At 44.6% G+C, this 17,142-nt stretch overlaps 1 protein-coding gene across 1 annotated transcript in view; it reads right to left on the bottom strand.

Annotated features, from left to right (window-relative positions):
- The window catches only part of CMAS (cytidine monophosphate N-acetylneuraminic acid synthetase), a 312,398-nt gene that overhangs the window by 43,100 nt on the left and 252,156 nt on the right, over window positions 1–17,142 (bottom strand). The window contains exon 7 of the mRNA XM_078674080.1: window positions 1,158–1,329. Coding sequence (XP_078530206.1) covers window positions 1,158–1,329 — 172 coding nt within the window. The remainder of the gene's footprint in view (window positions 1–1,157; window positions 1,330–17,142) is intronic.

Raw genomic sequence — 17,142 nt, 5'->3', positions numbered from 1 at the left:
ATAAAGCCCACACCAGCAGCTTACTTACACATTGCATTCTCGTTGTTCATCAAACGTAAATTTCTCCATCTAAGACTGGGCAATCTCCCAACAAGATTGGACCAGCCAAAATGGAGACCACAAGAAACAACAGAATGCGATCTCTGTGGCGCAGGCAAACAAGACATTATTCACATAGTTTGCATCTGCCCAGCCATGTCTCAAGGTCGGCGGCATTGCCTAAAGGATAAGCTCAACGAGCAAGGAGTACGCACCTGCCGGACTGCGATAGTCCAAATCCTATGTTCAGCGGACCCACAACTGATTTGTAGATCAGTTACATTCCTAAACAGCTTTGTGAAAAAACGAGGCCAATTGTCAAAAGACACGACCTTCATTTGACTTAAGAACCCTGCTATTAAAGACAATCTTGTGCTTTGAACAAGTTTACTGAAATTTACGACATACTCTTGGCCACTCAGACTTTACACTTTTTTTATTGTAGCACTAAAAGCTTGTTTTAAATATGTGTAATATTATATATTGTAATGGTTTTGATTAACCGAACAATAAAGAATTACTTACTAACATCAACAACGCATTATTTATAGAAAGAGAACACATCAACCTCTTGTAAAAAATCCGCACACAAGGCCATTCAAAGCAGTGCAAAATCCCAAGGACAGATGTCAAAACTGGCACTGGTGATGTACACTCTTAGTGAGCATTGCCATTTTTCTTGTTGTTTTCGTAGTACTTAAGACAGGGGGAAGAATTAACACAGACTTTTGTATATGCAAAACGCAGATGCTAAGTAAAGGGAGTGAAATTGCAAATTAAATGGATGGGGAATTGAATACCTTTAGACAGGTGTCAATGGACAAAAATGAGCACATTGGACAATAAAGTTCCAAACTGAGAAAAAAAACTAGTCAAGCAGCCCAGGAGCTAGTACTGAAAGAAAGAGCACATGCTTGCCAACTCCTGATCTGGGCATTTTGCTTTCTTCTAGGTCAGGCTGCAACTCTACTCAGTCCAGCTGGATCCAGGGAGGCTCCTACGTCTCAACTTTCAAGGACAAAAAGTCTTATAATCTGTACAATTTCAGAACATTTCACTTTGAAACAATTCACCATTTTTGGGGAAGTCTTCAGTCAAGTAATGCGAAGGATGCATACCTTGATACCTTTCTCTTTCAGCAAACTAATTGCAGCTGCATCCCCTTCACAATCATCAGTAGTTTCAGTTTTGTTTGCAGATGGTGGAACTCGATTTGGTATTAAACATCCATCGATGTTGCATACTAGAAGCGCCACATGGTTTACTGCATCTTCACCCAAATAACCGTACCTAAAAATATATTATTTGATCAAATACTGCATTTATTTTTCTTTATATGCAAAATTAGGAAAAAGGTTTCTGATGTCTAATAATCAGACTGAGGTTTTATCAATAAGAACACGATTTAGCCGCTATAAGAGACATGCAAAGAGACAGTAGTTAAAGTAGCATACGTTGAAGGATTACTTAATAGTCTGCTGAACATGGGCTGAGAAAACATTCATTTAGCTGTCCCCAACTTCTATTGTTTTCATGTGTTTATTGCACTAAACACATGTAAGAACATTAAATAGAGAAATTATGAACTGCCTAAATACACTTTGGGGTATCTAATGGTCAACAATGAAAGCAGAAGGAAATTCAAGCACAATATTGTAAGAAAAATATCGTTCCTTCAGGCACATTAGAGACCAGCGGCAGAACATACCAAAAACTCGGTCATGATGTCTGTTAAAGACAAACATTTGCAATGCAATGAATAGGTCTCGCATTTACGTGAGATTCAGCCAAAGGCATTGTAAATGACAATGCCTTTTATTTAGGTTTTGGTTTTTGAAAAAATAAAATGACAAGGTCATTTACAATGCTTATAGCTTAAACTCGTGCTAATGCGAGACCTATTGCATTCCAAATGCTTGTTTAAAAAACCGCCCTATGCCACACTTTCACTTGAATGGCAGCCACACCCCTTTCTCTAAGACGCGGCGCGTCAAAAGAAAGGTGCGGTCGCCATTAAAGTAAAAGCACAGTATGGGACGCTTATAAAAATAAAAAGCATTTGTTTAGCAACATAGTGCATGCAGAAGTACAGCGCTGTGCAGAAAGCATTTTTGAAAGATAAAGCGCAGCGTCCATGATTGGGCGCCACGCTGTCATGAAAACAGTGTGGGTTAGGGAGAGCATGTTGTGCCTGCAAAAGAAGTAAGATTAAAGACATTAAAGAAAATAGTGCTCACAGACTGTAGCTAAAACAGACTGTAACAGCACAATTAAAAAGTCCAGTCCTCCGGGGAAGTTACAAATGTAGACAAGACGGGACTAACAAGCGTATTAACGAATCAGAAGTAACCATTTAGAAAGCACAGTAACAGGAGCCAATTGAAAAGATGGGCGGAGCTTCAAGTCCATACCTGAATACAGCATGCCTCGCAGAGCAGCGCATGCGCTGCCCTGGCTCGACCTAAAAAATACTGATCTGGAAGAGGCTGACAACATAAATTGCATATCTCCACTAAAAGGCGATTAACAACCTGTGAGACAATCGGTTAATATGGAAGCGGCAGGCTGGTAACTAATCCTTGATAATTAAAAAAAGTGGCTTTCTAATTTTTGGATATTATTAAATGGAGTTTTAGAGGAACTCTACCTACTTCCTCAAGAATATCTGCAAATCAAAATGGAAAAAGGTTTAGGGGACAACTATTTCTATCAGTCACGGTCACATAAAACACATCAATTTAAGTGGTGGTTAAACGGTTAACATTTCCTGGTTGTGCTGATCAAAACTTTTAGTCTTCCAATAGGTTTGCTTAATGTCTTAGGGTCGATGCCCTGAAGGCAGAGGAAGAGGGCATCTATAGCTCAAGTCTTATTTAAACTCCACCTCTTGTATACACCCTGTGGATCAAAGGCAATACTCTGTAGAGGACAGAGGAGAAAAGAACCCCCAGTCGCTCCAGATGCTGAAGCAGGAACTCCCTGTTTGAATGCAAAATTCTTGCAGAAGACTTGATGGCTGCTGAATAAGAGAAAGGATTCAGAATGGAGGCATTCCAGAGCACTCCGTGCCAGAAGATGTGCTGTCAGTACGGAGGCATCTCTTGAGTCAGTTTCTTGATCGGGCTGCAGAACAAGCTACCCAATTACTCCAGAGATTGTTGAACCTTTATGAAGAGATCAGGTGAGATGAACTGTGGGACTGGAATGGGAGCAAGGAGGGTAGTGAAAGAAAGGTAAATTTAAGAGGGAGAAGTTATTCAGGCCAAGGAGCCCACACTTGGGGAAACCCATACTGAGTTTGGAATGCTGCACCCTTTTCATCTCCAGTTTTTGTGTGGAGAGACATTCACCAGGAGAGTGCGGAGAGTGTGTGTGTGTGTGTGTGTGTGTGTAAAAATCAATCTGCCCTGCAGGACCTGCTCATCTAAGCAGGAGTGGCCTCCCGCAAAGCCAAGCGTGGCCTCCACTGTTCAAAGCAGACTCCGCAGGCCGGCAGCTGCACCTCCAACCATCGAACAGGCTTCCGTCATCCACTGCCTGAGATGAAGAACGGCAGTCCTACCTTAGCAATGTGGAAACACCAGGCATCAGAAACGAAGACCAAGTTCATTCTCATTGGAGCTCACAGTAGGCAGCTTCCACCGCCATTGTGCGCAGCGCATACCCCACCTACCGCATGGGGTCATCACAGCTTCCTCTGGGCAGCGGCACAGCTCTCCTTCACACCCAATCAGCTAAGGTGGTGAAGAGGAGCCAGCGGGTCTGTGTCACTCCAGGGGGGCCTTCAGCACAGAGAACATAATTTCTTCAGTCGCTAGATCAGGGCAAAGCACCTGCTCCACTGTCAGCGTCCCATACAGGTCTCAATGCGCAGGTCCCTGCTCTGCCAACTCTTGGTCTTACTGAAGTGTCGGGCAGCAATCAGGGGTACCTCGCTCTCATGAAACACGCAGGATCAATCATGGGGGTCTGTCACGAATTCCTACATATCATGTAGTGTAGGATTCAGCTGTAGGGTTGGGAGCTCTTACCAAGATTAACTACTACTCCATCCTAACAAAGCCAAGCCGCTTCAGACACTAGTTTTCAAAGCAGTAAACAGCTGGTTCAAAACTACCTCTCCGATAGCCTATAATGGCACATACCAACAAAAACATATGATCTACCAGCCTCATAGGTTTAGTTACGCCTAAGCTACAGTCACTCAATTTTATTGACCATTTTCAATGGAACCCCACACAGACATTCAGGTTGCCTCCTCACAAGAATTCAAACCTTCACTGATCAGCGACATTTAGTAACTTGAATGAAAGGCGATTGTTCCTCTGCTTTGTTGTCAGTACGTTTATCTCAAATAAATAGGATTCACTAATTCTATCTAATAGCCTTATTTTATTTATTTATAAAGTTTTATATAACGCAAAAGTGACCCAAGCGGGTATTAGTGGGCTTGTGAATAAGTGCCATCTTTCTTGCATGGTATGCCTCCTTTTTTTGCTGAATTGCTGATGTAGATTGACTGAATGTGCCCTGGGCTCCTGCCAATCAGGTACCCAGGGGTCTGTGTTCCTTCCTTAAGACTGCGTTGAAACCTAAACCCAATTGGCATCTCTGGCCACATGTCAGACCCTGGTAAATGGTACTCTAGGTAACTAGTGCACTGTGGCCAGAGAAGCCCCCTAAGGGCTGCAGCACTTATTGTGCCACCCTTAGAGGCCCTGTACCCTGACACACACTGCCTTTGCAGGCTGAGTGTCCTGGTGCAGAACAAAACAAAGTCGACATGGCACACATCCCCCAAGTCTCAGGAGTGAGCTTGAGGTACCGATGGAGAGAGCGGGACCTCGTAGACCTGAGCACGGTCCAGGTGAGGTCCTTTCCCCTGTCATATCGGATTCATAAAAGTCATTGACATGGAGGATTAGTGTATTACGGTTGGTACAGGTTGTATCATTTCCAATTTTCAAGTTTGTTATTATTTGTGATTTTGATTTGGTCATATTATTTGATAACGGTAGCAACATTTTGAGAGCAGAGGCCCTGATGAAAGCCTAGGTAGGGATTGATTGCCCGTCGGGCAGAAACATGTTGGCCCTTTTCCAGACAGATATTTGTTGATACTCTCTTTTGCACTGTTCTGGTTTTTAATTAGGGGATGTGCCCTGCTATGGAATAAAGTTTGCTTTATGAGAACGCACCATCCTATTTTAACTCACCACATTTTGTTTATGTTGCACTGAGTTTTCACTATCTTTAGAACCATCCAAGATTCGCAATCAGAAGGCGGTTCATAGACAACCATGGACCAGATCCAATATTACTAACAGATTGTGTGGCGATTAGTCTCGATGATCAAGGGACTAGCCTATTCACAAGGTGGACAGCCAGATGATATGACTGATCACTAAGTCTTCTTTGATGGTAATCCACTATTGGATGGTATGGATCTTGTCGACCAGGTTTTGAATATAAATTGAGATCATAATAAAATCGGAAGAACAGGAGTTACACGTGGACACGGCCACAAATATCAGGATATGAAAGGCTTCCTTTTTATGATATGGGAGGAAGGATCCGAGAATATATAGTCAAGCAAGTCAATTACGAAATAAGTCATGAGATAGGACATTCGCACTCTATATCAACGGGACGGAAAGCCATCTTAGCTACACGTAAATCAGAATATGACAGTGCCCGAGAGCTATGAGCCAGCCCTACGCCCCACCCATCAGGATCAACAGATGGTATAAAACAAATGCAAATGCATCCCACCAGATTCCAACCCAGAAAGAACAGAAATGGACCCCCCCCTCGAAACTACAGTATGGAAAAGACAAAAAGAGACAAACAAAAGAGAAAAACAAGGGCCATAGAAACAAAGGAGAAGAAAAAACAAAGCCCATCCCCCACCCCGCATACCAGCAGAAGGCTACGGCCCACCCCCCCCCTATAGGCATGCCTGTCGCCCCAAGCACTAAAACCCCGTTACAAGAAAATGGAGGAGGATCCCTGCGCCCGCCCCCCATCCCCCCCCTCCCACCACCTCCCAGAAGAGAGTATAAGCTCCCCAAGAGGGAAGGTAACCAACATCGTGTGTCCGCGACACACCCCCAAAGTCACAATAGCAAGCCAAGTATAGCGTTATCATCAAAGGCATCAAATCAGAAAAACAATCATGCGTTGCTCATCCCTGGCCAGTCCGAGTAAAAGCGGGCAAACACTCCGACCCAGCAGTTCCATAGGCAGGCAGTCTCGGTAACCAAATCAGCATCTCAGGAGCCACCCAGGCACTCAGCAAAAGCAGTCGTGCAGTAGCAAATCTCTGTCTCCAATAGTCACAGTCCGGTGGTAAGAGGGCCCGGCGATACTGTGTGATGGCATGTGTATATGTCGGAAAGCCAGAAGGAAAGGCGGTCGCACAAATCACGCCGGCAGGTTCACTGTAGGCGAAATCCAGGATCTCATGTCCCAAGGAATCCACGGTGACAAACGACTTAGCAGAAACAGGCGACCAAACCATCACGGTCTCATCAGCGCTCTCAGGCCCCAGGATAGGAACAATAGACGCCAGCGAGTCATGTAGAGCCAACAGCAGACAGGTCAGGGAGGAATGAAAGTCATGAACAGCCAGGAGGACATCTCTCAGTGTGTACTCTCGTTCTTCACTGTCAACGGCGGCAACGCTCATCGCCCCCGGGAGCTCCCCAGTCAGGATAGTAAACATCGCAGCAGGCTGTCGGAGACTCACTACCTCCAGCTAGAACCTGTGGTGGCCAGAGCGGAGTGAAATAGGACCCACAGAAATGCAGCTCCACCAGCCTCTTACCCACCATGTCCAGGAGAGATACATAGTCCAACGCCTGCCACGACCGGCCGGCGATCTCACTGAGGACTGCAGCACCCCGAGCAGCACAGCACAAGATGCAACGCGGGCGGCCGGAACATCACCTGGTCTCGGGCGCTCCGGCGCAGGGAAAATCAGCCAGATGCGTGCCGGGAGGTCCAAGCACTAGTACCGCTCTCCGCCAGCGTCTGTAAACAAGCCACAAATTGCGACCTCCGCGGGGGTCAACCGGCCATTACTGTCGGCCGCATCCGCTGTTGATCACTTCCACCCCGGCCACGGCATAACGCAAGGTCCAGGCTCACGGCTGGTGCAGGCCGCTCTGTTTGCGACGACGTTACTCAGCCATCCGGAGCGATCGCGAGTCCGGAGTTACATGGATGGGCAGCGCGCTATTTCCGCCGTGTGGGGGTATGGTGCTGACTCAGGAGAAATTACAGGATGTTAGGGAGGGAGAGGGCGAGCGGCGGAGCCGGACTTCTAAGCTGCCATCTTGGATGCCGTCTTGGCTCCTCCTCAGTTGTTCCCGCTTTTAAGGCTGATCTGTGGTGACTTGGGTACCTTTTGGCTTGATAGCCTAGCCAGATCAGCTGGCTTCTAGACCCCCCTGTATTCCTGTGTGTTGATCACACATCCCTGTGTGCCATGCCCACAACACACTGCCCTGGCATACCTCAGTCACCCCTCTAGCTGGGTTCCCTATGCCAGTAGTGTAAGTATAAGGGCATGAGCCCTGTATCCCTACAGTACCCAGGTCCATTCATGGGCACTGTAAGTGCAGTGCTGCCATTAAGAGTATATGGTGCTGGGAGGTCGTCTTCAGGAACTCCACAGCACCATGATGGCTACACTGAAGACTGAGAAGTTTGGTATCAAACTTCTCAGCACATTAAATCCACACTGATACCAGTGTGGGATTAAATGTAACATGCACAACAGAGGGCAACTTAGAGTTGCCCCCTGAACCTAACCCACAACCAGCGTCCTGACAGAAAGGCTACCACCCAGCAGACATGTTACTGGACCCATGGGTAGAGAGCCATCCGTTCTCGTGCACATGCTGGGGCGAGGTGCTAGGCCTGCACCCCCAGGATGGGCAGGGGAGCTTCAAAGGCATGCTGCCTTTGTGAGCTTCTCCAGGCCACTTGCTGTACTCAGCAACTGGCCCCCACTCTGGCGGGAAGACAGGCGGGAAAACCTAAGTGAAGAAAGGGGGTGTGCCAGCTTCTGCCAACCCCCCCCCTCAGGTGGGGGAAGTGAGGTGAAGCACAACTCCGGGCTCTCGCCATCTTGAGGATGGGGAGCCCTACCCTATCAGAGACAGGCTCCTGCCCCCTCCCACTGGAGAGTGGGAGGATAGGGGGTGTACTCATCCCAGGGAAGGGACCCAATGGTTCCTGCCCTTCCCATACCTGTAACGCCCCTAAATTTAGTATTTAGGGGCACCCTGAACCTTCCTTCCTCAGATCCTGATTCCGAAACAAGAAGAACAAGAAGAAAGAAGACCTGCTGTGCAGCTGCTAACAAGAGAACGACACCAACTGACTTGGCCCCAGCCCTACAGGCCTGTCGACCCTCAAACCTGCTCCTGCTAAATCACGGTGTCTCCTGTGGTCAGCAACTTCCGAAACACCAGAGGACCGGACTGTCTTGCTCATCCAAAGACTGGGATTCCCACGAGCAGTGGTTCTGCTCCAAGATCAACGACCCCTGGTGCCAGCCAGGAACCGCGAATCCAGCACACTCTGCACCCACCCGTGCCCGAGTAAACAAAGACCACGAGGACGTCCCCCCGGCGACTGATCACGAATCCAGCACCCAAGGACCCTCCTCAACTCTCCGGATGACCCCTGCAGCCTCACAACCAGGGAGCCCTCCAACCGCGATCAGCAGAAGGTAAGATTTCCCGACACCAAAAGACAACCCGGCACCCCGGCCTTCCCAACCTACAGCTTCCCAACTTACCTTTCGAAGTGGTGGTCGCACCTGGAGAATCTTCGTCCCGAGCTTGCAGCCTTTGTTCGTATTGTAGCTTTTCCATTGAAATACATTGGGCACCTGGCGGCCCAAAATCACCCTGCACCAAGCCGCCCGAGTGCCACTGGAAGTGAAGCATCTGTCCTATTCTACTTCCCCACTTGCCCTGTGTAAGTGACCAGGAGCTCAGCTCCCACAGCCACGTGACCTGCCTGCTACCCGCCATAGCCGAACATTGGGCCTACTTTCTCTGCACCCGGCTGCCCCTGTGCCGATGAGGGTGTAACAACTGTACCTCCCGGACCCTGGGAGACAACCCCCCCCCACCCGAGTCTTACCCCAGAAGTGTAACTCTGCCAGTCGAGTACTTACCTGAAAGCCGATAATTCACATTTTCTCTATGGGGTAACATTGACTGGTTTCACTTGGAAATTCTTCTAAGTGTTGAGTTTTGAAACATTCCTTAAAAATCATCCGATCAACAACGAAATTACTCACCTGTTACCAGGAGAGATTCCAGTGCTGGATCTGTGTGCCCAGCACTGACCTTAAAAAGTAATTACAACTGTGATTTTCCGATAACCTGATTTTTCTCCATAGGATAACATTGGCTGGTTTTTGCCAGAAATTATTCTGTCGATTTTTGAAACATACAAATATTCCTTAAAAATCGCCTGTGTAACAAAAACGATTTCTTTCAACTGTTTACAGGAGGTGCAGCAGGGCTGAATCCAGGATCCAGACCAGAGTAAGAAAAACCTACGTATAGTAACTGTTATTACATTTTACTTAAAATTCCCATTGAGCTCAATGTTCTAATTGTGTTTAACTTGTGTTGCATATTGCAACAACTGTATCTATTGCATTTAAAAGTCTATTGCCATTTGAAAGTATTCAATTGCAACATCTCATTCTGAGAAAGTATTTTTAAACCCACTTGTGGTTCTAAAATAAAAATATTATATTTCTATATACAAAACAATTGGCCTAGAGTTCAGTTCTTTAGTGTGTGGGACCATTTGCTGACTGAGTGTCTACAACAAATACTTTACACGGTCCTCTGATACTGCCTTACTGCTCGACCAAGCTCCAACTTTAGAGAGTAAGGTTTTAACTTACTTTAACCTCTGCCAAACCTCTGGGGACTGTGGACTCTGTGCACACTACCTTACTTTGGAACAGTATATACATAGCCACTTTCTTACAGCGCTTTACAGCTGTACAGAGGTGAATACAGAGTTGCAGGTAAAACAACGACAATAAGCATGGTACTGTAAACGATAGAGGAACAGTAAAATATGGAGAAGGAAATAATTCATATACATATACGAGCAACAAACCACCAGCAGTTGAGGACAAGCCAACAGAGTGGGAAGTCAATGAAGGTAGGTGCCGTCAAACAAGGACATTCATCCACAGAGCTTTCACTTATTTTTTGAAAGACACCGTAGAGGGAATCAGTCTGATGTGAGGAGGCAGGGTGTTCCAGATTCTCGGGGCAATTCCCGAAAAACGCCCATTTATACATTTTCTTTTTGTGGAATTTTGATGTTTCAGCAACAGAGTGGTGGAACTCCTTGAAGATCGGCTCCTGCCAGAGTGCTCCAGTTTTTGGGCTAGGTACATCGGGGTGTCTAAGTGAAGGGCCTTGTGCATCATGCAAGCAATCTTAGCCTCCAAAGGTAGCCAGTTTAAAGTTTTCAGTATCAGCAATATGTGGCTATTTCTTCTGGCACCTGTGATGAGCCTTGCAGCTGAATTCAGGGATGCCCTGAGCGGAGTCAACTTGTATCTGGGTAGCCCGCATAGAGTTGCACAGCCATACTATAGCATGGAGATTACTAGAGCTTGCACAGCAGACTTGAGGTCGTCGGGGTTGATCTTTCTTAGACTAGACATTTTGAAAGTTGTCCCCTTTGGTGGCTGCACTAATGTGTTCCTGCATGCTCAATGACTTGTCAAGTATATTTCCAAGAGCCGAGTCAATAATGTAAGGGGTACAGTTGAGAGCTGTTAACTTTCCAAGTAATTTTTGGTTGGTGCTATCAGGAGGAATTCTGTTTTGGAAGAGTTGAACTTAAAATGTCGGCCAGCGTTGAGTTTAGAGTAAGGTAGAGTTCAGTGATTTGATGTTGTCAGGGGAAGAGATTTTCAGGTAAAGGTGGGTGTCATCGGCATACATGTGATACTGAATGTTGGAAGAGTTGAGTAAAACGTAGGAGGCTCCAAGAACAAGTTGAAAAGCGTGGGAGACAGAGCAGATCCCTGAGGAACCCCAAGAGTGGATGGCAAGGAGTTGGAAAGGGAGTGATTTACTTTAAATCTTTGCGTTCTGTTGTTGGGAAAGGAGGCAAACCAATTCAAAACAGGACCAGAGAGACCCATCCTTCGTTCCAGTAATTCTAGTAGGTTATCATGCTTGACTGTATCAAACGCTGAAGATAAGTCCAGGAGGATTAGAAGGCAGGCTTCAATCCGATCAAGCATTTTTAGGGCGTCATCTACTACACGCGTAATAGCCGTTTCAGTCCCATGACCCTGGCGAAAGCCCGATTAGAATTGATCTAAGAGCTGGAATTGATCAATGTGGTTACATAGTTGAAAACATTTCTCAAGGAGCTTTGATAGAGTTGGGATGCGAGTGATCGGGTGAAAGTTATTAAGGTCCTCTTGGTCAGCAGTGGGTTTTTGGAGAATTGGCAAAACCTGCCCTGCTTTCAGACATTTAGGAATCATACCTTGATGTAGGGAGGCATTTACTATTTTCTTCCAGAGGGGGACTAAGGACCCTTTTATTTCATTGAAGAAGCTGGAGGGTCACAGAAGTGGCTAGAGGGTTTCAGAGTAGTAAGCAAATTGAGAATAGTGCAATCATCATAGGGAGTGAATTGGTTCCAGCAAGCATTATTTTTGGGTGACAGTCCTATGTCAGGAGGATGGAGTAGAGTGGGTTGGCTCCAGCAGGATATATTTTTGGAAGAGAGAACAATGGCGGGCAGAGGAAAAGGTGGAGGGAGGGGAGTAGGGTTAGTCTGGCAAGGGAAAGTAAGTTTTTAGTTTTGTAGAGCTAGTAGCTCATTTTCGATCTTAGTAGTCTCTTCCAGGAAGAAAGAGGCAAACAGTTCACAGGTTGGCAGCATAGGCGCTTGAGATGGCGGAAGGGTAGCAAGATAGTTGGATTGGAGTTTGATCAGTTCAAAAAGTTTTTTTGGTCCGTTTCTGGCGTTATCTAGTTGGCTTCTGAAAAGTTACATTTTGCCATCTTAATATGTTTGCTGTAAGAGCTTCTTCTAGTTCTCAGGAACAAGAGGTATTCCCGGGATGGGGATCCTCTCCAGGATTGTTCGGCTAGTCTAAGATTGCGTCTCTCTGAATTTAGGCCATCGTTCAACACGGGCTGGAGTCTTAGGAGGACTGTCTTTTTAATTTTAGTGGGACAACAGAGTCTTGGATACTCAGTATAGAGCTTCTGGTGATCACTGAGGTCATGAACCTTGTATAGGTCAGGAGGAGGCAACAAGGTGTTCTTGCTGATGGAGATCAGGTCATCCATGTTTGAGTTTCGAATAGAGCGTTTCCAAACCCTGGGATTCTGGTCTTGTGATCTTTTCTTGGACCAGGGTTCGATGATGTGGGAGGTGAACTAGTGATGATCAGACCAGTCACACGGGGCAATCGTAACCAATTGGATAGTATTTGGTTTAGCTATAAGGTCCAGGATCGAGCCTAGAGTGTGTGTAGGACCATCACATATTTGAACTAGGCTGAGGTCAGCAAGGAAGGTTTTGAGAGTGGTCATTCCACTGAGGAAGATTTGGGGTTGAGGATGACCCGCATTTGACTAAATGATTTCCATGACATCTTCAATGAAGGAGAGGTTGTCTCCCGGCGGGGGATGTCAATGCAGAGGTATTCGCAGGTGGTGACAGCCTCAAAGTGGGATTGTTTAACAATGATACTATTATGGTATATACATGCAATCCCACCATCAGGTCTGTCTGCTCTGTCCAGCCTAATGATGTTATGATTCGGGGGGACTAGTATGTCAAGGATCGGACCAGAGGATTCCTTTAACCAGGTTTCAGTAAGCATGAGGAGGTCGAGATCCTGAGACAGGTTGAGATCAGCAATGTCTAAGGCATGCTTCACGGCTGAAATACAATTGATGAGCATGCACTTAAGATGTGGAGTGATGACAGAGGGATTGGGCTGTGACATGGGAACTGGCTTAAGGTTAGAGTGATTTATAGTTTTGGTGTTGCGACTGGGTATTCTGAGAGGGTTCGGTAGAATGTGTTCATGATTATATGGCTGGTTAAGGAGAGAGGGATTATAAGAGCGCAGGAGAGTGTCTATATCGCTCCCTGAGAACGAGTTCTTGGATCTAGAGTCTAGAATCAGAGTTCGGCAAGGGAATGGTTCTCCAACGATGGGACTGAGAACGACCATAGATAAAGGGGGGGGGGGGGGGGAGAATGGCAGCTTGAAATGAGGGGAAGTAACAGGAGGACAATAGTGTCTGCGGATCCCTGATGACCTATCTGGCATTAGAGAAGTGTCTGTCTTTGACAACTACACCACACAATTGGGCACTTTAACAATGTTAGAACAGATAACCAAAACAGAGGTTGACATCCCATCGTCACAGAGAAATGCACCACCATTGCTGCTAGATGACATTTCTGATCAAAATGTTTCTTCAGCATCAATAAAAAAATATATATATTTAATCTCTTCAGTGAAGAAGTGCCCGTATCCCACCTACTGTAGAGAAAGATCCACAGGTAAAGCAAGGGCAATCATGGAACCCTTACCCCTGACCACCCGTACTTTTAACACGGCTACAAACTAAAGAGGTTTGTGAAGTGGAAAAGCCATTAGGCCAAACTGGACAGAATGCAGGTCCACGGCTACAATATGAAGGCAGAAATAGATCCCAAAAGGCCCTCATGTAGTTTTTTGTCTGGATCCCATAGCTAGGACAAAGCTTCAGTCGGATGGCGAAATGCACAGAGAAAGAAAGTAAAAATAGGGAAGGAAGACCTTTGTAAAGAGCAGTAAGGGAGGGCTATATTATTGAGTGCCTTTCGAGGGTATTTGTGTCCTGCTTTCGCACTCCCCCATTGGAAACCATCAAATAAAAAAATCATCAAAAGTGATATCCAAAATCTCATGATAAGCTGCCAAACAGAGGTACAATGACTGACACAGACACACTGACACACACACTGACACACACACTGACACACTGACACACTGACACACACACTGACACACTGACACACACACTGACACACACACACACACTGACACACACACACACTGACACACACACACACTGACACACACACACACACACACACACACACATTTATATCACTCTATGAAGACCAGTGAAAAAAACCTACATTATGAGGGCCACCCTTTCTGATCATCAGAGAATCAAAATGATCATACATTTTATGTTTATACTTTAATGACAGTATGAAAGTTATATCAGATTTTCAAAAAACGATTATGGGAATAGTTTTGAGACTTTCTGACATAACCCCCTTATGAGGACCGCACATGTCCCGTATCCAAGAGTTATGAAGACCATTTTTACACACTACATAAAGACAGCAAACAGCTTTACGAGGACCGGTGTGTGTTTTTTTACAAGTCTGTTTATGAGGACCAGATTATATTTTACATATAGTGTCTTCCTATTTGGCACAGTATATATTTGTAAAAAAAAACAGTCTTTATTTGGATCCCTTTCGTATGTGACTGACAATTTATTACAGAATACATATGCATTTAGCAAACACTGCTTTCTTATTTCATCCAGCGAATATTTAACTGAACATACTGGATTTAAAATAGTGTATTATTTAGACAATACCTTTAAAAAATAGTTCCTAACTGCTAAATATCCATCTTTTCACTGTGTTTCCCTTTGAATTTGTGTAGTTCTGCATCCTCAATTCAGTTGGTATTTTGAACATTTGCGAAGTGAAGAGCTGCTTTTCAGTTTCCAGCCACATGTGCTATTTTCTTAAAGTAGTAAAAAATGTAGGGCCCGGATTAAGCATTGTAGCACTTGTAAAACTGCAGACGGGATCTCCATCTCGTTTGTGAAGGTGTATTCCATTCGTCCAACTCTAATTATGGCATTTGACAATTTGTAAGTAAATTCTGTCCATAAATTGTGAAAATCTGGTTAAACGTCAACTTCAACATAAGAACTTGAGGTCGCTCAGATAAGACCTGGAAGGCAAGAGTAGAGCTGAACCTATTTTGATCTTTAAAATGGGGAAACATAGGTGTTTGTCTTTCAGTAGCTATGAGTTTTACACATGTTTAGGTGCCTGATATGTCTGTGCTTCTATTGCCATCATATAGATCATATCTTAGAGTGTGTCAAAAAAGTGTGATCTGTTATCCATCACAACAAGGACCATATGATATTGTGTGTTAAACATCTGACCCTATTCTCATAACAATTACCTCACCATTAGGTCTGATGCAAATTTGTGCTGTTATCAATGCTACTGCTATCAAGCATGAATTTCTTTTCTATTCAATAAGGACTATATCACTAGTATATTACAATTGCATGTGGTTGTACCATTCACACTGAGAAACAGATAATATGGCATGCTACAAGATTTTGTTCTTTGATACATCACATTGAGAGCCACATCAAGGTGTTTGTTAGTAATATGAGCGTGTGCCTATTCATCACAGAGGACATTTTCATACTGTCAGGGCTCGACAAATCCGAAAAATGGTACTAGTCCTGAAGGTCTGGTGCCATGGAAAATCCCCTCGACCTGACTGCAACCCACTTGACCTCCGTCTCTGAAAACGGAGCAAAAGTGACAAGATTTAAAGGCATCTTTATTGCTCAATCCCTTTGTGAGCAATAAAAATGCCTTCAAATTGTGTTATCTTGTCACTTTTGCTCTGTTTTCAAAGACATAGGACAAAAGTTAGTTTGATTTCCTACTCGCCAGAAAGGGCGAGTAGGACCTAAAAATAGCTCGTCCTCATCCATTCTCACTCGCAAATGCGAGCGGGCGAGTGGATTTGTCGAGTCCTGTGTGTATTGCAGGGTTGTGCATGCTTTAAACATCACCAGGAGAAAAATATTATGGAGTGTGTTACAAGTCAATGCTTGTTAGACCAGTCAGCCTTAGGGTGATCATCCCCAAAGCTTATTGCCTTCACCCCCACTATATTTATGAATTTGCTTTTGTTGGCCTTAGGACTGCTAACCAGTGCTAAAGTGCTTGTTCCCATTCCCTAAAACATGATAAAATTGGGCTACAGACCCCATTGTCACATTTAATTTATTTCCAAGTACCTAGTAAAGTGATATTGCATGTACACCCACAGCCTGTAAATTAAATGCTATTAGTGTCCCTACAGCACTTTTTGAGCCACCCACTTAAGTAGACTTTTTTTAACCTGTCCCTGGTCTACCACTGCAGCTTGTGGGTGCAATTGTAAACTGCCATTTCCACATGTCAAAATAAACCTTTTACCAAGCATAAACCAATCTGTTGAGTACATATAAGTCACCTAAAGGGTAGGCCCTCAAAAGCACATAGGGCAAGGTGCAGTTTACTTTAAAAAGTTGGACATGTAGTTTTTAATCTGACATGTCCTGGTAGTCACTATTGCAAGGCCTGCCTCTTTCATAGCATACCATTGGGTACCTTATTACATTTAATAAGTGTTAATTTTTGATTGGGAGCAGGTAGGAAAGTCATGAATGGTATCAGAGTAATTTAAAACCATCTTGAATGGTAAATTCATATTTCAATCCTCAATTTTAAAAATGCCACTTTTTAGAAAGTTGGAAACAAGAAAAAGGTCTGGACGTACATTTTGGAATAAATACATTCATAAATAACCACCTTAGATTCTCAAGTAGTTATATTGTTTTCATTACACTTGTTATTTGTTCATTTATTTGTGGAACAAACAAGATGGATATTTCTTTCATGTCTTAAAGAAGAACAATTAGTACAAACATATATCAACAACACAATGGTAACAGTACTTAGGACATATAACAAATACTTAGGAAATGGCCAAACATGACAAAACAATAGACCAGTCCTTATTTTAACATAAAGAACAATGGCGGTACAATTCAGTTATGTGTTTCACTACATACACCTGCCATAACCAGCGACGCAGTTAAACAGTTACACCAGGCCTAAATGTCCTGTTTGTACTCGGTATGGGTCGGTTGATTGGTGGTGATTATTGCTGGCTGGGTGGGGTCGACA

Source organism: Lissotriton helveticus, chromosome 1_1, assembly GCF_964261635.1.
Source record: "Lissotriton helveticus chromosome 1_1, aLisHel1.1, whole genome shotgun sequence".
Classification (NCBI taxonomy): domain Eukaryota; kingdom Metazoa; phylum Chordata; class Amphibia; order Caudata; family Salamandridae; genus Lissotriton; species Lissotriton helveticus.
Note: the sequence above shows the minus strand (reverse complement) of the source record. Positions and strands in the feature narration are given on the sequence as shown.